Source organism: Clinocottus analis, unplaced genomic scaffold (genome assembly GCF_023055335.1).
Source record: "Clinocottus analis isolate CAN_PGR_092001 unplaced genomic scaffold, fCliAna1.0.p SCAF_22, whole genome shotgun sequence".
Classification (NCBI taxonomy): Eukaryota; Metazoa; Chordata; class Actinopteri; order Perciformes; family Cottidae; genus Clinocottus; species Clinocottus analis.
In genome coordinates this window covers 419,533-440,726 of record NW_027175954.1, presented here as the reverse complement: position 1 = coordinate 440,726, position 21,194 = coordinate 419,533, and the positions used below count along the sequence as shown (strand labels likewise).

The following is a 21,194-nucleotide window of genomic DNA, read 5'->3' as shown; positions in this document are numbered from 1 at the left end:
CGATACAAACTAACGTGAATCCTTGCAGGAAATGGGTCGGCACGACGACCTGTGGTCCTTGTTTTACATGCTGGTGGAGTTCGCCGTTGGACAGTTGCCATGGCGAAAGATCAAAGACAAGGTCAGACTGTTTTCCCCCTCACGTATTGTTCCATCGACAGCAGAATAATGATGATCACTCATTCCAGCGGTGACGTGAGAGCAGCGCCTGAACACATCATTCATATTTCACTGTTTATTGTGGAAGGGGACGCAGATATGATCACCATCTCTGCAGCTCTACGGAACAAAGCAAGCAGTTATTGCAGTTTTAACAACGCCGCACAAATGCACAGCTGCTTTCTGTGGTTTTTAACATACGGACTCAAACATGAGGAAATATGAGTGTTTGTTGGAAACACGTTTTGACCAAACTAAGACGATCATTCGACATCAACTTCTTAAAGAGGTTTAAGAGGATTTTAAAGGGTTAAATATAAGTAGAAATTGGAATGAATAATATATATAGACATACATACACACACATATATAAACAGGTGGTAAAAAGACATGTAATTGCATATTTTATGTACTATTTTATGTAAAAAATAGTACATAACACTATGTGTGTATATATACACACAGATGTATATGTAAAAGTACATACAATAGTTTCTTTTATATAATATTTTCTAGTATATGAAAACTTTAAAAAAAGTTTAAATATAGGGCCAAAATTGGACATTTATACACATCCACAGAGATATAAACAGGTGGTAAAAGTATATAATATACAACACCTGCACAATCGGTAACAAAATGAGTTGGATTCGTCACCTGTTTATATATTTCAAACGCATGAATACAGAACTTTAGATGAATCTTCATGAATTCACTGCAGCTGAAAGTGATTAGTTTTGTTTGTTTCTCTCCCGCAGGAACAAGTCGGTCAGATTAAAGAGCGTTACGACCATCGGATGCTGCTCAAACACATGCCTTCAGAGTTCAACATCTTCCTGGACCACGTCCTGGCTCTGGACTACTACACCAAACCGGACTACCAGGTGCGCAGTGCGAAGGGAACGCGCTCGGAGCGGTGAAACGGCCTCGTTTGCGTTTAACCAGCGTGTGTCTTGTCCGTTTGGTTTCCAGCTGCTGATGTCGGTGTTCGAGAACAGCATGAAGGAGCGAATAATCACGGAGAACGAGCCTTTCGATTGGGAGAAGGGAGGCGGCGATGTCACGCTGTCGACCAGTACCTCCAGCCAACCACAGCACAACACCCGGCCCACCGCCGCCATGGTGGGGTAAGACGCAGAGCTGCAGCTGCCTGAGAGCCTCCAGCTGGAGGGATCAGGCCGGGTGGCGGCCACGAGGGCCACGGGCAGAGCACACTCGTTCTGGTCTATTATTGCCTTATGTTTATTGTGTTTATTATTTTCTTATCTTAATTTTTTGTTAATATTTTCTTTTGTAATTAAAAAAACAAAATGTATGTATTTTTTATTTATTTATATAAAATATATTAATTTACAAATACATACATTTTTAATAATACAAAAATTATGCATTTCCATTTATTTATTCATATATAAATACATTAATTTTTAATAATAAAAAGTATGTATTTTTTTTACATATATATGTATTAAAAAATACAAAACATTTTATTTATTTATTTTTTAATTATATTTTATTTTTAATAAAAACTATATATATTTATATAACTCGAATTTGACTGGTAGGAAAGGTGCAAAGAATTAGACATACAATAAAACAAAAATATATCGATATATCAATAAATATATATAAAAAAACAAATATATTTAATTCTGAATATAAAGCGTGAGGACCACATGAATCATCTTCACTGATTATGTAAAAACAAATGCTAAAAATACGCACATGAACAACAACCAAAAGGCTCCCTGGATGATAAAATATCTAAAACTGTGCACTCTGTGATTAAAAAACGTGTCAACGAGCCAGAATAACCTTTACTACATCGCACGATGCGTTTTTCTAAAATGGCCGTTCTCCGTCCTCAGAGCCATCGTGACGCCGGTTCCCGGAGACCTCCAGCGGGAGAACACCGACGAGGTTCTGCAGGACGAACATCTCAGCGACCAGGAGAACGCGCCCCCGGTCCCGGCCAGCCGGCCCCCCGGAGAGCCGGGCGCCCCCAACGCCGGCGAGCCCGGAGAAGCCTGGGAGGACACGGACTTCAACCGCAACAGACTCAGGATCAGCCTGAACAAGGTTGACGAACATCTGGACAGATTCTGCTCAACACTTCGGCCAGAAAAAAAAAAGAAACATACTTCTTTTCTTGAGTTTTCCGATGTAAAACGTCACTTCCTGTCCTTCCTCAGGGGCCTCAGGAGGAGGAGGCGAGTCGGGGGGCGTGTCCCGTGTCGCCGGTTCGAGGCGGAGTCCCGGAGTCACCGAGCGGTCAGGGTCGGTCCTTGCGGTACCGGCGGGTCAACAGCCCCGAATCGGACCGCCTGTCTGCCGCCGAGGGCCGGGCCGACGGCTACGGACAGAGGTGATCCGAAACGCCCGGAAAACACCGGAGGAGCTTTACACGCTGCGTTCTGCTTCAGTTAGAATCACATTTAGACGTTAGAAAGTCATCATTTCTTTACTTTGTCTGCGTGTCTTGTCCGTGTGTCCTCCCAGGTCCAGGATGGACATCTTGGGCTCGCCGTCCCGTCACGTCTACTCCTCCCAGCCGGCTCAGATGCTGTCCGTGGACCCCGGCTGCCGCGGCGACCGTCAGGCCAGCGGCCGGCAGGAGGCGTCGGTGGCGTCGGCCGACCAGGAGGCGCACAGCAACGCCTTCATCCGCTCCGTCCCGCTGGCCGAGGAGGAGGACTTTGACAGCAAAGAGTGGGTGATCATCGACAAGGAGACGGAGCTGCGGGACTTCCAACCGACCACGTCGGGAACCACCGACGAGGAGCCCGAGGAGCTCCGCCCCCTGGAGGAGCAGGAGGAGAGGAGGAGGCTCAGGGCGGCAGGTGGGAGCTTTTTGTACCACGTTTTGATTGACTGGTGGGCAGAACAGCTTTCTGCCAGGAAGTCAGATGATGGCTCAGGAGGCGTTCAGCCTAGCTTAATCAACATATTGGTTGGCTAACAAGCTATTTAATTTGTCCATCGTGCACTTCAGCTAGTTTAGTTGACAGCAGTAGTTAATACAGAGATCAAACCAACAACTCAGGAGTTTCCCAGCAGTTGCTCCAGCGCTAACTGCTAAATCCTTGTTATGCTACTATCCCTCCAACTGTTCAAAGAACATCATGAAACAAGTTAGACAGACTTGGAATTGTTGGAAAGTTCCTTTTTTGTTGGAGCTAGGCTAATAGTTTCCTACTGAAGCCAGTCTTTGTGCTAAGCTAGGCTAAACACGTCTCAACGAACCACCCTAGAAATATTTATTGTAGAAAATTGTTGTTTTGTTGGAGCTAAGCTAACAGTTTCCTAATGAAGCCAGTCTTTGTGCTAAGCTAGGCTAAACACGTCTCAACGAACCACCCTGGAAAATATGTATTGTAGAAAAGCACTAAAGTTGCTTCCTGCTCACTAATGTTTAGCAACATCAAATTTACAATAAGTACAAAATGCATCAGTATCGACTTTCAGTTCTTTTGTAACTCTGGTTAACACTTTGTTTCCCCCGCAGGAGTGGAGCTGGTTGTTCGTCCAAAGACCCACACCAGGGACAGCAGCCGGGGGATGCTAACATTAACGGAGGAGGAGGCGTCGAGGAGGAGCGGCGGGAGCCCCGCCCAGTCGCCGTGTCACTCGCTGCCGTCGGGACGCCCCCGCCGGAGAGAGTCGGAGCCCGTTGGACCTCAGAGACCGGTAAGAGACCCAGCCAGCCAATCAGAGGGGAGCTCAGCTCTCCGGTGTTGGCGGACAGACGAAGAAGAGGACGGCTGCTGGACAGACAATACCAGACGCCGTCACACGGTGGCGCTCTGCAAGCAGCCGCTCCGCCTCGTTTGTCTGTCGGTCAACATGCAGCTTTCAGGACGAATCCAGCACGATCGAAAGGCTCAGCTCATTTCCCCGAATTTCCCCCTCTTGGTTTCCCGTCAGTGTCGGTTGATTCTGCACTTTTACTTCACCTTGTGAAAACCAAGAGGTTGTCGGTTCAATACCCGGACCTGGAGAGAAAGTTAGGAGTGAGTACACCTAATAGTTTAAACTTTAGCTGTACTGCAAGAGTCTGTGAAAGCTGTCGTTTGGTAACAGGAAAGAGGAAATGAGCTGTCCAGTGACCCCACTGTGTTTAATCCGCCCGGTAACAAAGGGGCAGGAACAGTTTTTAGTGAGAACAAATAATCCAAACCTTTTAAATGCATCAGTGCCCCCCCCCCAAAAAAATGCACTACAAAACCAACAAACTGATAAATTAAATCAAGAAATATCTAATCAAAGAATAAGTAAACACACAGAGACACGTAGAGAGTCTCCAGGTCACATGACCTGCATGTGTCACACGCAAAGAGCCTGACGGCTTCGCCTTTCGTTCGTCTTCCTCGAGAGCAAAACAAACATCTGGACTCGTGCTGGATTCGTCCCATGAAGCCGTCACAGTGATGACAGGCGGACGGGCTCCCGCGGGAGTTTGTCCGCCGCTGAACATCTGTCACACGAGCAGCAGCAGCAGCAGCAGAAACCAACATGTCCTCTGATAGAATCAGTGTTTACCGGCGTTCAGCAGGGAGCGACGGGGGTGAGATTGTGCATGAGGAGGTACTTGAAGTGTGTGTTGCCCCCGCAGCTGGAAACACTTCATGTTCTCCAACTGAGGACGTCGATGTTCACTGACAAAGTCACAGTAGGAGAGAACAAGTTCTCTGCAACAGCTGAGCGCCGTGTGTGTGTGGAACAGATTATATATAATATACATATCATATTTTTGTTATTTCACATGCAACGATCATCACAGAAAATTGCTGTTTTCACACAGCATGTATAGGTTTTCCCAGTGTGTGTATACGTACTTATAGTATATTTGAGGAATGACATATTATGAGAAGACCTAGAAGTAGATTAGCTTAGCATGGACTGGAAAAGGGGGAACATAGCTAGCTCAATAATTAACACCAGTTAAAGTTCTGTGTTGTTTGTTTAATCCAAACATACAACATGTTAATCAGAGAGCTTTAGAGGATTGTGTTACCGTTGGACGGAGCTGGACTAGTTGTTTACAAGCTTTATGCTAAAGCTAAGATAACTAGCTGCTAGCCATAGGTTCATATCCGCTGTACGGACAAGAGGATTCTCAGAGAAAGAGGATGTCTCATTATTCCTGTGAGTTTGGCAGCTTTTCTAGTCGAGTCTTCACCAGACAGTTTATTGTGTGTGCGACTTGTGTGTCTTTTGTGCTTCAGTGGGCGCTGATGGGGCAGTTCAGGTCTGGTCGGGTTGGTTAGCATCTAGTCACTGATGGTGCTGATGGTTTCATTCTCCTTTGACTGCTGCCTGTGACACATAAACAAACAACAACAGAAACAGTTCTAACCGTCCAGCTGTGTTTTCCTCCGCCATTGTGCACTTGAAATCTTTCTTCCATCGCTTTGCTTTTTCGCTCATGACTTTTTTGCTTTGGACCATCGTTTTATTCTGAAGGAGTGAATGAGAAACAGCGCTTCCTGTGCGAACCCCCTCTCCTCCCCCTCACCCTCCCACTCCCTTCCTTCCCCTCCTCCCTCCGGCTGTGGCCACGATGTTTCTGTGTCGGGGGATGTCGACGCTGTTTTCATCTTCTGTTGTTGCTGCTGTGTTTTTCTCATGCTCTCCGACAATCGCGAGAGTCAAGAGGACCGTTGACTAAATGCTCACTTTTGGGGACACCACAAATCCCTTGGAGACGAACCCGAAACCTCAACCGCTGGCCTAAAAATCACCAAATTCTCCAAATTGGGGACACACAGCTTTTGTTCCCAATTGCACATTGAACTGGTCTTTAGTCTGGAATATGTCCCCGAAAGTAGCTTAAGTCAGGAACACACACACACACACACACACACACACAGTTTTTGGTGATTTTGTTCGGGTTGTTGGACGAGGTTTAGGGGAGCAGATGCGTGGAGGTTGGGCGGTGGATTGGCGTGCAGTGCAGCGGGTTTATCTTTCATGAAGGGAACCTGAAACGCACCAGAAAGGAGTTTTCACTTTCTTAATAACCGAAACAACAACACTAACTTAACTTCATAGTTTATTGTCCATAAATCTTTCTCTAACCTCGACCATAATGCAGCTGCCGTGTTCACAAATTGTAAGAAGTGAGATCTTAAAAACACTGACATTAGACGTAAAAAACTTCAACATCTTAGTTTTTTGTGGGTTCTGTGTGGAGAAAATAAAAAATACATTTTTGGATTTTCTCAACACAGAACCCTGAATTTCTGTTCACGCAGTGTTTCTCACCTTAACACCGGTGTGTCCTTGAGCTCTAACAAACACGTCCTTGAGTGTCCTTGAATGTGTCTTTAAGTGTGTCCTTGAATGTGTCTTTGAATGTGTCTTTATTAAAGGCAATAAAAATGTAATAAATACACATGTAAAAGAAAGGTTGTGTAGGTATAAATATTCATTAAAATGTATGTTTGTGGCTAAATTTAAAGAAGAAAAATGTACAACTTTCAAAAGTTATTTTCGGACTAAACAATAAAATATTCTGATGAAACGTAAAAGCTCTACAATGAAGGAAACGGACACTTTGAGAACTTTATATAGAGGACCAAACCTGACTAATACGGGGAATAAATGAATGATATTAAATGTGATACTTTAAATACAACACTAAGGAGCGAGATCGGGACATTTCATTTCAGTATTGATTTTGTGTGTGTGTGTGTGTGTGTGTGTGCGTTTGTTTGTGTTTTCTTGTAAAATTCTGTCCTGATGGTGGCGCTAGAGGAAAGATCAGGGATGATGCTCAGCTGGTTTCATGAAAAAAAGAGAAAAAAAATAAATGTGAAATCATTGAATTTCGCATTTATTTTTACATTTTACTTCCACTTCAGGATTTGTATTTAATTTTCCTGCTGAAGGATTTTTTCTTCTTCTTTGTGGGTAATTAATTAACAATTTTCCTTTTATTTCTTTACCCATTTATGCTTTTTTCCCTCAGTTCAGTTCTATGTGTATGTGACCATTTGAGTTATTCACACACTCATTTATTTTACTCACTAATAAGTCAGGTTTGGTCCTCCGTACTGCTGTTTACAGGCCGGACGTTATCACATCTCCTCTGACACTTCACTCTATCTGCAGCTCGTGTGCACAAATCCACTTTCTAGTCGTATTTTAGCCTCTTTATTTTCTCGCGGTGACGCTAGAATCACAGCGAGCTCTCCGCCCGCCGGCCATCGAGGACTGCCATTCTCTCTTTTTTTTATTTTTTTTATTTACTCTTCTCCAGTTCCTCCTCTCCCCCTCCACATAACTACTGACGCCTTTGCCCCCCCCCCTCCCTTCCCCTTCCCACCCAACCTATCGCTTTAAAAGTACACAGTATTTCGAGTTTGACTCACCTGAGGAGACAGAAAAGAGCGAGGGCGCCATTGGGACAACACAAGAAGAAATAAAGTGATGTTTCGGGGTAAGCACAGTTTAGGAATAGTCCTTTACCTCTGTTCTCTCACTCAGTTTCTGTTCCTCCTCTTCCTTCTTTTCCTTCTGTTCAGACATATTTCCTCCCTTCTTTTTCCTCCGTCGTGTGTCTGTGTTTTGTGTGCTTGATGACTCCATCTCTCTTTTGTGTTCCCCGTTTTTTGAGTTTGCATCTCCAATGGTCATTTCTTTTATCCTTTCAGAAGTCAAAAAAAAAAAAAAAAAAAGCTCAAAGTGTCAGTTGTCCAGGCTCAGACTGTTGTAGACTAGTGAGCTACAAGTATGTGCAGTGTTTCGTGCTGGTGTGTCCTTTTAAACTGCTTTTCTTTTTCTTTTTTCTTTTGTTTTTTTTGTGGGGGAAAGTATTTTCATCACCATTTGTCCAGCTAGAGGGATGCGAGTCTGACCAATCTGGCAACCCACTCAGCTAACAGTCAACTGTCCTGTTAACTTTTTTCATAGCTTTCTGACTAGTATCTTAAAACTGTAACTGTAGACAGAGGGCCAGATTTACACTCAACACTCCCTCAGCTTCTCTCCCGAGGCTCCGCCCCCTCGCGACCTTTGACCAATCGGCTGGAAGGCTTTAGATGTGCGAGAGCGCCAATCAGCTCTCTCCTGTCTAACGCCCCCCCCCTGGTCGGGGAGGGAGGAAGGAGGCGAGGGAAGGAAGTCAAATCGAGAGTGTTGGGACGTAGCCGTAGGAAAAAACATTGAACATTCAAATACATTTATATTTTATGGAGAGTTTTTCCCGCGTGCACTAACCTCCCTTCCCCCCCCCTTCTCTCTCATTGGTCTGTTTGCAGCTGGACGAGGACAGACACCAACCGCGGCCCAATCAGCTGAGGAGGCTGGCCTCCTACGTCTTCTCCTCCTCCACCCTGGAGACGGAGCAGTACCCCCACGGCGGAGGCAGCTTCATCCAGAGGAGCCGCTCGGCGGAGAGCAGCCCCGCCCACATCACCGCCGCCAACGCCTCGCTGCGGCGGCGGCACGCCGGCACGCTGCCGACGCCCGGCAGCCCGCGGAGCAGACACTCGGTCCTGAACGTGTCGAGGACGCAGCTGCAGCAGATGTTAGCGAAGCTCATGAACAAGAACAACAACAGCTGAGAGGACTGAGAGACGGACTCAGAACACATGAACACAAAACACATACGCGTGAAGTTTACTGATGCACACACACATACCGACACACACACACACACACACATTGACTAACTGTATATGCAGAGTCGGTCAAACCAGGTTTCTGACCCCGACCCCCGTCCTGGTGTCCCAGCAGCTAAACTCTATAAGACTGCACACAGCAAATATCCCCGACGAGGGAAGCAATTAACCATTATTTTATTTTTGATGAATCTGTAGATCTTTAAAATGTATTTTATACGTTCACAAAGAGTCTGAATTGACCAAAAGAGACACTTTTTAAATAAAGATACACTCCCTCACTCCCTGATTTAATCAAAGTACCCTTGAATCTTAAAATACTTTGTTACAGGGCCAGTGTGTCGCATTTTATGGGATCTACATATATAATATTCATAGCTATCTTTTCATTGGTGCACAATCCCCTGAAGAAAGGTTTTGTTAGCTTAGAATGCCAACGTTTAGAATGTTAACGTCAGTTTAGAATGCTAACGTTTAGAATGTTAACGTCAGTTTAGAATGCTAACGTTTAGAATGTTAACGTCAGTTTAGAATGCTAACGTTTAGAACGTTAACGTCAGTTTAGAATGCTAACGTTTAGAATGTTAACGTCAGTTTAGAATGCTAACGTTTAGAACGTTAACGTCAGCTAAGAATGCTAACGTTTCGTTAGCTTAGAATGAGCCCTTCGTGTCTACATAGGGAGCAGGTGCTCTTCACGTTGCAGCGTCGTGTTTCTACAGTAGTCCAGAAGGGACAAACCAAACACCGGCTCTACAAGGCCAAGCCTAAAGGTGCAAAAAAGAAGGAAAAAAAAACCGTGGCACCGCCGGCCTCCTCCTAAAGTAGTGATATTCTGGTCTGGACGAGTGCGGAGAACTGTCACAGTTTTTTAACTCGCAGTCTGGGAGTTGCATTCAGCTGATGCCACCAAATCCTACACACTGTCCCCTTTAAGACCTCTTTTAGTTTGAAAAGCTGTGAGGATTTGTGATCAAAATCAAAGGGGTTGCACCTTTGTTTTTGGTGATATTGCTGGTTTACCGCCGCCCGGTGACACTCTGCATATACAAACACAGATATGAAAAGCGACATAACGAACACTGAGAGACGGATAATCAAACCACACACGTGAATCAAACACAACAAGCCATACGACACACGGCACACAGCAACACACACACACACACACTCACGTAGCTCCACCGACTACTTTTTTTCGAGCCGAGGAACAGAAGGAGAGCAGAAAACGGGAAATATTTTCCATGCAATAAACTCTGAAAAAGCCTCTCTGAAAACCTGATGTTGCACACGACGACCTGGCGAACCGGAGGAAATAATGTGAAACTGAAAAATCTCCGTCTTGTTTCTGTGAAGAAGAGGAAACCGAGTGAGGCTGCTAGCAGACTGTTAAAGCTTCACAGTGTTTGTGCATTTCATTTCGATTTGTTCTGCTTGAGTGAAGGAGCGATCGTCGAGGAATGCAGGCCGTCCCCGGCGATCGTGTTTTGTTTTTTTGTGTGTTTTTTTTTTGGCACCGGGACTTTTCGAGTCGGCGTCTCACGTCCAAAATCACCGCGTCCACCCGAGCAATACACACCGACACCGCTTCACCGCACGTCCTCACCGACACAAAACCAGTGATCCAAAACGTCTCGCTCTGATTCATTAAATGTTTTGTGTGTGAAGAGAGAAGTGTGAGTTTTCGCTGTGGAAGAAAAAAGTTTTTTTTTTTCTTGAAGGTGTTTGATGTGACTTTTGATCTCGCTTAACTCGGCCTTTTTTAAGACAAAAACTGTTACCGTGCCGGGTTGCCGGGCAGAAAGTACGGTGGCCCGCAGGTGAAGGTGTTTCACGGGAAGAAGAAAAAAACAAAAAAACACAGTAACGTTTTTATAAAAAAATAAACTAATGGAGGCAACGGAGTAAACAACCCCACAGCATTTCACTGAATCTCTTAAAACTCAACGACGATATAAGTTGAAAACAAATTAAAGGACATCACAATACTCATTTTATATAAATGTTTCACAAAACGAGAAAAAAAAAAATTACAAAAAAACACACACACACAAACAAATTGACAAAAAAAAGTACACATTCAACCCAAGAAATAAACACAACAAAGACATATTTTTGCAAAAACTAATAAACAAACTTATAAATCACAACAAAAAAAAGAAACTTGTGACAACCTCTCACAATTCTGTTGCTGAATGTAGTTATTGCTAATTTTTTCAGTTAGCTGATTTCTTATTTATACCCTGGACTGTTGAAAAATAAAAATAAATGTCTGGTAAAGGGCGTCCACGTAACAGGACGCGGCTCGCGGGCAGAGACGACTCTTTGCATTTAAAGTTTCCATGATGCGGGAAAAGCCGTTAAACATCCGGCGTCACGAAGAGGGAGATATCGAGATGTATCACTGGCTGTTGTTTGTGCAGAATATGAAAATAGGGACACACAGATGTTGTTATTCTGGGGGGTGATTCTCTTGTTGCGGCTATTGCGATTGTTTTTATCTGGAGATTACGACTTCATTGTCATTCTTTTTTCAAGACTACACAAAAGTGCGTCTGTTGATTGGTAGAAATACATCTCGCCGTCACCCGAATCGAATGCGTCAGGCATTCGTGTTCCCCAGAGGAGGAACCTCTGTGACTTTGGGGATCCTCTTAAGCGCCGTCATGAGGTTTTTTTGAACGTTTTGGTTTTTTGAGCGAAAATATCTCGGCGGCCATTGGACGGGTTTGGATAAAAATGCGGTTTTCAGAGTGGCGCCATCACGTAGGGTCAACATTTGAACGTGTCCAATCAACACTGGGTGTCCAATACTTTAGCTTCATGACCAAATAACTCGGCTATAATGTGTTGACTCGCTCATTGACGTGCTGAACTGATGATCGCGTCGTCGTTGTCAGCGTGTTTAAGCGCGCTGACGCGAGCTTTTAGCTCGAGCCTCCAGAGAGCTGCGAGCTTAAACTGCAGACTCTTTACAATGAGATCAGCATTTAATGATCAGCTTATCTGCAGATGACGGTTTAGTATCGATCGGGGGCTTGAAGGTCTTCATCGGCGAAAAAAAGAAACGGATTCCGTGCGTTCCCGATTCGTCCATTTCGGCGCGGCGTCGCTCCTCTGGCGGAAAGTAGCGTTACTGTTAAAAGCACTTTAGTGAAGTCTTAATCTCGAGATAACGAGCTCGGGAAAACACTTTCTGACAAACCTCGGCTGCTCAAAAGCTTCCAGAGGTTTTTTCGCGGAGGTTCAACTTGTCCATCGTTCCACGTGTTTGGATGCTGACGTTTGAGTTTCAATCCAGATCTTCCAGAGGACGAGGTCGATCCCGCTCCATTCACGAAGACGGTCGATTAAGAAATGCAATCAATGAGATAAATGTTCTTTCATTGCCGCTGGAGGTTTGACTCAATAACCGTCGACTCAAAGAAGCATCAGATCGTCGCTTTCGGCTGTCGTGTCGGCAGGTGTTCGGGGTAAAGATGACGGCGACGTCATCCGTGGAGTAGATTTGAGTTTGATCTTCTTCTTCTTTACCGGTTCCTGACATCCAGCCGCGTGTTTGGATCGCCATCTTATTTCCATTGTGCTTCCTCTTTCCATCACTATTTTCTAAACGCTGGGCTTCACTGTTGCACTTTATCACGAAGTCGATTGGAGGAAGAGAGGGGGGGGGGTCTTTGTACGGATGCAAATCACAGATGCAATAAGGGAAAATGTGGGGTGTCGAAACAAAGAGATTTGTTTTAATAGACGCTCTTAACATTTTTAAACCATACAAATCGGAGATTTTCTTTCTTGCGGGGCAGCTGTTGGTTTCACTTCATTTCGACGAAATTGAACGGTGACGGGTCCTTGAACTCACGGCCAAGAAGAGTCTCACGACTCTGGTTCTCAAATACCAAAAAATAAAACATGACGCTGACATAACAAAAGGGTCAGCTGTGAGTTAATTACTGCAGAAGTGAACTGAGAACAATGGCCGCCGGAGAGGAAGGAAACCAATCTGATGGAAGGAAAAAAAAACGATGAGCGATGTTGAAGAATGTTTAATGAGATTAAAATAAACCACCACTGTAATCCCAGAATCGCTCCGGTAGAGCAGAGTGAGGGGCCTTTTTTTTACTCCTAATTTCCCAGCACAGTTCGCCATTTTGTCCATTTCACAAGCACCGAGACAGAATTAAACTACAGCCAGTAACGTTTGTATCGTACGGCCGAGCAAATGTGATGTAGCCAGAGTCTGTGTCGCGCGTTGGCCGATAGGAAAACCAGTTGGACGCGTGTTGTTTGAGGGGAAATACCGTCACGTGTCTCCATTGTGAAAGCGGTCGTTTCCTCGTACATTTCGGAGAAGGAAAATTGTACTTTGGCGGTTTATTGTGTGGAGCAGCCGGAGGGGAAACTTTGTCAGAGATATGATCTTTTTGGAAATTGTACTTTTCTTCCAACGAAGAACACCCATCCCATTCTCAATTCTTACCTCTGGACATATTGAACTCACTGGTGCGGAAGAAGACTAGAAAAGAACAAAAATCAAGGTCTGTCCAGCCTCCAGATGTCACAGGTTTAACTGTCATTGGCAATACTACACGTTGTCTGCACACTTTGAATGAAACTAAAGCCATCAAAACATAGAACGGCGATTGATTGGAAAGAACGTCGCGTTTCAGAAGACTCGTCTTTCGTCATGTTGCAGTAAAAAAAAAAAGGTCCTTTCCACTTTGAACGGGACGCTTCGCCCTTAAAAGAATCGGCGCCCGTCCCATCCCGAGAGAACGAGGCTTTTCAGTGGAATATCTACCAAACACGCGCGACGTCTCCGCCACGTTTAACGATCGGGACGATGAGCCGTCGTGATTGTTTTCCGGCGTCGATCGCCGTGAAACCCCGTTTGACGACGCCCGGCTGCTGCTAACGCCATACCAAAGCAGCGCTCTGCGGTCCGTCTCCTTGAACGTCGTTGACATCCCCCCGTCCCCTCTCCTCCCGAGCTGTGTCGCCTGAACGAGGGAAGAAAAAAAAGACTGTGAGACTGTCGAGGTCGGCCATTTTGCGCAGTGGAACGGTTGCTTTCTCGATGTGTTCAAGGGCTACATTATCCAGTAAATATGCACCACTCGCCGTTTCGTTGAGCTCGAGGCGTCGTCCCTCCTCTCGCCGACGTTCGTCTGACGACCTCGGTTTGTTTTTCATGCTGCTTCGCGTCGACTTCAGGACATCCTGCCCGTTTTTTTTTTCTCGTTTTTTTTATATTTAGCGTAGCGTTTCAGAACAAACCACTTAAGAGAATGTAAGAAGTGGACTAGCTGCTAAACTTTATTTTGCACGCCTGCAAAATGATTCACCTCACCGTACAAGATTGTCACTGATACATGTCGACGTGTTTGTCCTGTGCCACATTCGGTTGGAGACGGGCGGTAGAAAAAAACGCTCTGAGTGTGCTCAATATGCTGACGACGCACTGAAGAAAAACAACACAAAAAAAACCCCGATGCGCAGCATTGATGACGGTACGTCGTACAAAGAGACTGTTTACCGACCGTCGCCACTCTTTGCATGAGATCTACTGTTTGTACGACACGCACCTCTGACTGTAAAATGACTGAAAACAACACTGTACTGTAATTACAACGAAAAACACAGTGAATATACACCTCTGACTGAGAGAAAACAAACGTCTGTGATTTCTTTTTTTGTAAATAATTCACACACTGCTACTTGAAGGGATACTCACGGATCAGAGACGTGGGGGGATGACGAGATGCAGCCGGAGCCTTTCTTAGCGTCACACTTTTACGTAGAAGTGAACATTTACAGCCGGCGTTTTGTTTCGTTAGTTGAGGAAGTCGTGCTGCGTGATGCCTTTTAAAAGCATCGTCGACATCTCTTAATATTTGGCTTGTTTGAGTCGACAGTTCTGGATGGATGAAATGTTTTTTATGACTCGTTTTTGAGTCATTTGCTGTAGGACAAACTTCCATTAGCAGTCGACAAAGAGCTGTTTTCTTGATTTGTCCCGGACTCAAAGCAGTTTGGCCGCTCAATGGACCATTACAAAGGTTTAACTTGGTTAATTCCTTCATTATAGTCTCTAAGAATATGGTCAAAACAACTACATGAAGACCCAGGGTCTCTAAACCTTTCGTGCGAGACAAAAATACTTGAAAGGCCGGCAGTGCATCTCAAACAAAGCACGTTCCTAAAGGCTGTCTAGTCGCTGCTCAACATGGTTCTTGTCAAATTAATCCAACTATTCATTCAACGGAGCTCAGAGTTACGGCCAGCCGGCCGAAATATGGCAATCTGTTGTGTGTTTTTTTGTGTCTTTGGCCGAAGAAACACAAGCGTCATGTTCGTAACGAACTGCTGCTCCTCCTGTTGCTCAAACTGAAAACATTTTAGTTTCCGGTTTCAGTTGATTTAAGCCAGTAAATAATAAACTGTAGCTTGTAAAGTGAGTTCGAGAAAACCCCAAAAAGTCTGTTGATTACAAATTCCCATATGTACAAGTTACAGTATTTTAGATGTGACGCTAGTACGGCTCAGAATAAAAGTTAGCGTTTAAAAAAAATCACCATTTTAACGGATTTTATGAATTGCAAAAAAGTACTCAACAATTCTGAGACTTTCCTCAACTAGATGAGTGTGTATTTTCAATATTATTGAGTCCCACAAACATTGTCAGAGTCCGCCACAAAACATTTATACCTCATGAATCACACTCTCGAATTATATACATGGGAAAAACTAATTATTTCGCTCCTTCCACACGTCCATTTTATTGCATATTTGATATTAGTGCTGATCTTTATGGAATAACAGGGTGACATTGTACAGATAACGTGTCTGTAGAGAGAACAAAGCTGCGTTGTGTCTTTTAAAAGTGAACTTAAGCCTCCATGTTGGTTTTTCTTCAGGCCGTGTGCCCCATTCACTCGTTTCACACCCGTAAATTAATCTCGTGTGTCGCTAATAGTTGATTCTCGAAGGAACTTTTAGATATTTTAATGAGAAATCCTACCCAGTCTGACGTTAGTTGTTTTCCCCGGCAGAGAGGATGAAGAAGATCTCTGTGTTTCCAGTACAGAGAGTGCTCCAGCACCTGTTTAGCCAAGCTTAGCATAAAATCAAGGCGCGGCGGAGGAACTGCTAGCTTAGCGACCACCTTTTACAACGAGCTAATCGGCAGTTCATCCTGTGGTCAGCCGGGTTTGGTTAGTGGTGGAGTAAGAAACGGTTGGTTAACAAATAGCTCCAATGCTAATTGCTGCTAAAAACAAATCCCATTGTGTTGAGGCTTTGGCGCTAAGCTAAGCTACGCTAAACACTTGCACTTGCTGAAACGGCGTGTTCACCTCTCCAAAGTATTTGGAAAAAATGTCTGAATGTTTCTTCAAAGTTTTTGCAATAACAGCAGAGTTTCTGTGGTCCGGGTAAAGAGGACCGAGGCGCTCGCAGCGTTAGCTCAGCGTGACGATCCGTGAGTGTCTTTCACTCGTATGACACGTGTAAGCGTTTTCTTTTTCTTCTTCTTTTTTTCTATCACTATATGATTGTACAGTACTGCTTGTATAATTTACAGGTGAAGCATGTATTTTAAACTTTTTGTAAATCCAAATGATAAGTGTACATATATACAGAAATGTAGAAAGTAATTAGGTTTGCAGTTAATCTCTTAATAGCATGAAAATTAGCGGGGGTTTAGTACGTATGTACAGGCTGTATGTTAAATCTTTATGAAGGGAAACACTTGAAAAATCACCTGATATCAGACTGTGTGCTGTCTAAGGATAAACTCTGCAATGCATTTTTTTGTGCCTTTTATATCAATGTATGTAATCTAGACAATCTTGAAAAGCTTGTGTACAACCAAAATGACATTAAAATGGTTTTGGGGGCAAATGCATTAGTTACTGATGTCTTTCTTGCTGGGAGAGGGACTGAAATGTGTTATTGCCGACGTCTGCAACTGTTGCACGCATATAGCGTGCAACTGTTGCACGCTATATGCTACAACTGGTTGTAACAAAGCAGGAAGTGTATTTTTAACCAACAAAATCCATTTATTGTTTTAAGTGATGCCTTCGAAAGACAGGGAACCAACAAATATTCAATTGTAAATGTGGATGAAACTGTATTTGAACTGAACTGATATTTGTAGGTGTTGATTTTACCATTTTAATGTCGCCATTTTCTTCACATTTTCTCAGTTACAGATGTGCTGAGTCAGTGTGTGTGTGTGTGTGTGTGTGTGATTACTATCCAGTGCCTTCTGTTCATTGGGATTGTGTCCGAGCTTCATCGGTAAACTCCTTCCGAGATGTTTTCCCCTTCAACGCCATCTTGTTTCGAGTAAATTTGTTTGTGATAATAAAGACTGTTGTTTTGTTTTTTTCCCCCAGGTGTTGTCGCCCACGGAGCAGAGCAGCCCGTCACCGCCGTCCCCAGACTATCGTACGAAGGGCCAGAATGACGAGAAGGAGCACTTCCACATCCTCCCTCAGCTCCAGGCCAAGAGGGCCGACTTCCTCGCCGTCATGCTCACCGGCACTCTGCCCCAGCGCCGGAGCTTCCCCGCGCCGGAGGAAGAAGCCCAAGAACCCCCGGGGCCGAGGGACGACGACGTCACCAAGAGCGAGTCCAACAGCGAGGCCAGCCAGAAGAGCACCGAGCGCAGCCAGGACGCCGCGCCGTCCACGCTCATGGCCGAGGACCAGAGGGGCCAGAGGGAGCACGCCTCGGCCGCCGACGCCGACCCCGACCTGGAGGACGCCTCCAAGACCCTCGTGCTCTTCTCGCCGGGAGACACCCGCAAGTCTCCCTCCGGAGATCCCGGAGCCCTGGAGGCAGAGCTGGCCACGCCGTGCGCGCTCAACTCCCGCGCCGACCGCCTCCTGGTCGGGGAGGCGGTTCAGCCCGAACCCCTCGAGACCGGCCGCCTGTCCCCGGCGCTCAGGTCGGACCTGAGGCCGTCCACGCCCATCGCTCCCGCGTCGCCGCCCTTCACCAAAGTGGAGCGCACGTTCGTCCACATCGCGGAGACGTCGCACCTCAACGTCATGTCGTCCAACGGTCACTCGGCCAGGGAGAGCGACCGGGAAGTCTCGGCCGTCGCGAAGGCGCCGGCCGCGGAGGTCGACGGCGCCCGCGAGGAAGGGTTGGCCCCGGAGGCTCGAGGGTCTCCGGTGGAGTCGGTGCCAGAACAAACCGCACCGGTTGACAAACACCTCAAAACCGAGAACGGCCCGTCAACCGTTCTGGTCCAGTCTTTTGAGCCGGTCCCAGAAGCCGCGTCACCGGTTCATGAACTCGCCGATCCGTCACAGGAGCCTAAGAAACCGGCGTCATCCAGCGAAGGAGGAGCCGCCCCGCTTCTGACAGCTGGATCCGACTCACCGGCTGCCACGAAACCCCGGATACGAAGCCGCATCCCGGTCCTCGTCTCCGAGGAGGACTCGGGCTCGGAGCGCTCATCCTCCCTCTCGGCTCGGGTTCGGCTGCAGCAGCGGGCCAGGCAGCTGGACTTGGCCCGCATGCTGGTCCAGAAGCAGCAGGGCCGCTGGATGCGCAAGAGGATGGTGTCCGGGACGTCGTCGTCCATGTCCTCCGGGGACGACGAGCGCCGGAGGGCCTCTGAAACTCTGTCCACCACCGGCTCGGAGGAGGACACGCACACCTTGGACGAGTCCAGGAGGAGCTCCCGCCTCAAGCCGACCGAGGAGCAGGGCTCCAAGGAGTGCAGGAGCCGGATCCCCAGGCCCGTCACCCCCGTAAAGAGGCCGCCGGCGGGGCTCGCCTCTGCTGCTCCTTCCCCTCTCTCCCTGCCAGACTCCGGCACCACCAAAGGAGCTTCATCCTTCACCAACGGGTATGAATCTGTTCGTAGTAGATCGAAATTCAATATTTTTTTGTCGGGAAATAACACCTTTAATTGTATCTCCTGTTCCACAGGAATCAGAAAATCGGACAGAACACCCTCGGCGCCCAACGGAAATCCAAACCTGTCCCCCCGAGGTCCTCCTCCTCGTTTCCCCGTCCGTCCGCCGGGCCGTCCGGCAGCCCCCGCATGCCCCTGCGAGTCCTGTTTGGAACCCGACGCAGCCTTAGCTCCAACCACTGCAGGACTGACAGTCCCTCCCCTCAGAGGGCGTGTCCGTCCCGGCAGCCCCTCTCGGTTCGAGCCCCCACCGTCCCCATGCTGCCGCCCAGGACTACAACGACCATGCGGCGCAGCGCCTCGCAGGACGCCACCGCCCAGGCCTCCTCCGGCACCGCGCCCGCCAGGATCAGGCCGAAACCACCGGCCGGCGCGGCCAGGGGGAAGCCGCCGAACCCCAAGGAGAAGGCGGTGCCCGCTAGATAATACAAAGAGACTCATGAGCTGAGACATGTTTGTGTATAATCAGTCTTCGGACAAGCTACGCCTCAAAGGTTCTCACCTGGTTCCATATTAGACTGTGATCTTACAATCACCCCCCACCTCCCCTTCAATTCACGTAATGTACACAGACATCTTAATTATTTTATTTATTTTCCAAGAACGGCTTGCTGAACTATCTTCATGGGCTTCCAGTAATCTAGACTGACTGTCGTACAGGAGCGTCGCTGCCGTGGTGCTATGGATACGTCTGCTGCTCCCTTGTCCATCTGCACTGGTTTAACTGGTTTCTGGAGCTGAGAAAATCATGGCCTCCCAACAGGTCCAGTTTCAGAAACTCTCACCTTTACACAGTACTCCCAAGCTCGTCCACGGCTATACTACTCCTCTAGTGACAGTACCCTGCTTGGTTGCATGGTGAAGTATATCACAAATACATTGAATCTGTAAAAGGAATAAAAAAATAAATAAAACATGTACAAAAAGCTGTACCTTTTAAATTATTTGATATAGTTCTCCTCTTCCTATTTGGATAAACAGACAAATATTTAAGAAAAAAAGGACCGAATTGGACTGGTTTGAATGCCCGAATAATGATAATATGATAATGGTTTCCTAACTATATCCTGTAGTCTTGGATTAATTAAAAGTTGGATGTGAACACACAATAAATCGCTCGGCCGCTCACCTCCTCCTCCTCATGGTGTGTGACAATGGGCATGCTTTAATCATTCTATTTTCTGGGTGTTTTTTTTATTTTCTTTATGCTCTGAATTGTATATAATAGAATCATTTCCCATAAAGACATCTTTATTTTTTATCTTGCCGAGCAAAGTGTAAAGTCTTTAACCTTCCGTTCCAATGTGTTGGCACTACGCCTGTTTTTTACGCATGAGAAAAACAAGGTTTAAACCATGAGAGGGGACGTTATACCTGCTTGGATTCTGCTGACAGTGCATAGGTTTGCTGGTTGTTGGAGCCCATGTTGTGTTTGTTGGGGGGTCGCTGGGCACTGAGCTGTGAAGTAAAGTCTTGGTCATGTGGATTGGCGTCTTGTCGTTCTTTTCTCACTGGTTTCCAGTAAATCCAGGGTCCGAAATTAGCCTTTTTACGTCCCGAGTGCTCTTTCTTTTAGTACAATAGGTCCATATTTTTATGCTAGTAATGTACTTTTACCAAAGTAAGATTTTAACTTCTAACAAGAGCATTTTCGCACTGACTGCAAGACTGAAACTATCTCATATGCACAGCAAGTATTTTATAAAGTCACTATTGTGGCTCTGTGGAAGCCCATTTCTGCCATCAAACATAAATGAATAAAAGTCATGATTATGAAAAAAATCATAATTATGACCCCCCAAAAAAAAGGATGATAAATATATATATATATATATATATATATATATATATATATATATATATATATATATATATATATATATATATATATACATATATAAACATATATATGTATATATGACAAGAAAAAAAGTTTGCCAAAAAAGTTATCATTAAAAAGAAAAAGTTGAAATTATGAGAATTTTTTTAATTTTTTCATATTTTTACATGACCCCCCCAAAAAAGTTTGACAAAAAAAAATATATATATATATGACAAAAAAAGTATGACAAAAAAAGTCAGTAAAAAAAAAAGTTGAGATTATGAGCGGTATTGTTTTTTTTATTGTTTTTTCATACTTTTTTAAAAGTCATAATCATGAATTATTTTTTTCTTCTTAATTATTACTTTTTTGTGTGTTGGAAATGGGCTTCCATATAGAACAGTTGTTCTCCAGGCACAATAAATAAATGAAATTATAGTATTATTAGTCTGGTAACAAAGAGTCCCAGAAACTAAACACGAATATAAGCCAATAGAAAGAAAATAATCAAATTATTATTATTATTACAATTATTGTTATTATTAGTATTGGTTTTAATAGAAGCAGTAATATCAGAAATATTTGTATTATGTGTAGTTCTACCGGCCATCCACCAGATGGCGATGACGACGCTGTTTAGAAACAGCGGAAG

The 21,194-nt window shown here is 45.3% G+C and overlaps 1 protein-coding gene across 3 annotated transcripts in view; it reads left to right on the top strand.

Moving 5' to 3' along the window:
* ttbk1a (tau tubulin kinase 1a) overlaps positions 1-20,198 on the top strand; it is a 40,640-nt gene extending 20,442 nt beyond the window's left edge. For all 3 annotated transcript variants that reach the window (XM_068588656.1, XM_068588657.1, XM_068588655.1), the window contains 9 exons: positions 29-121; positions 918-1,043; positions 1,132-1,286; positions 2,028-2,238; positions 2,352-2,524; positions 2,659-2,999; positions 3,665-3,846; positions 17,186-18,651; positions 18,735-20,198. In XM_068588656.1, the coding sequence (XP_068444757.1) occupies positions 29-121; positions 918-1,043; positions 1,132-1,286; positions 2,028-2,238; positions 2,352-2,524; positions 2,659-2,999; positions 3,665-3,846; positions 17,186-18,651; positions 18,735-19,146 (3,159 nt within the window). In that variant the 3' untranslated portion in view covers positions 19,147-20,198. The remainder of the gene's footprint in view (positions 1-28; positions 122-917; positions 1,044-1,131; positions 1,287-2,027; positions 2,239-2,351; positions 2,525-2,658; positions 3,000-3,664; positions 3,847-17,185; positions 18,652-18,734) is intronic.
* The last annotated feature ends 996 nt before the right edge of the window (positions 20,199-21,194 follow it).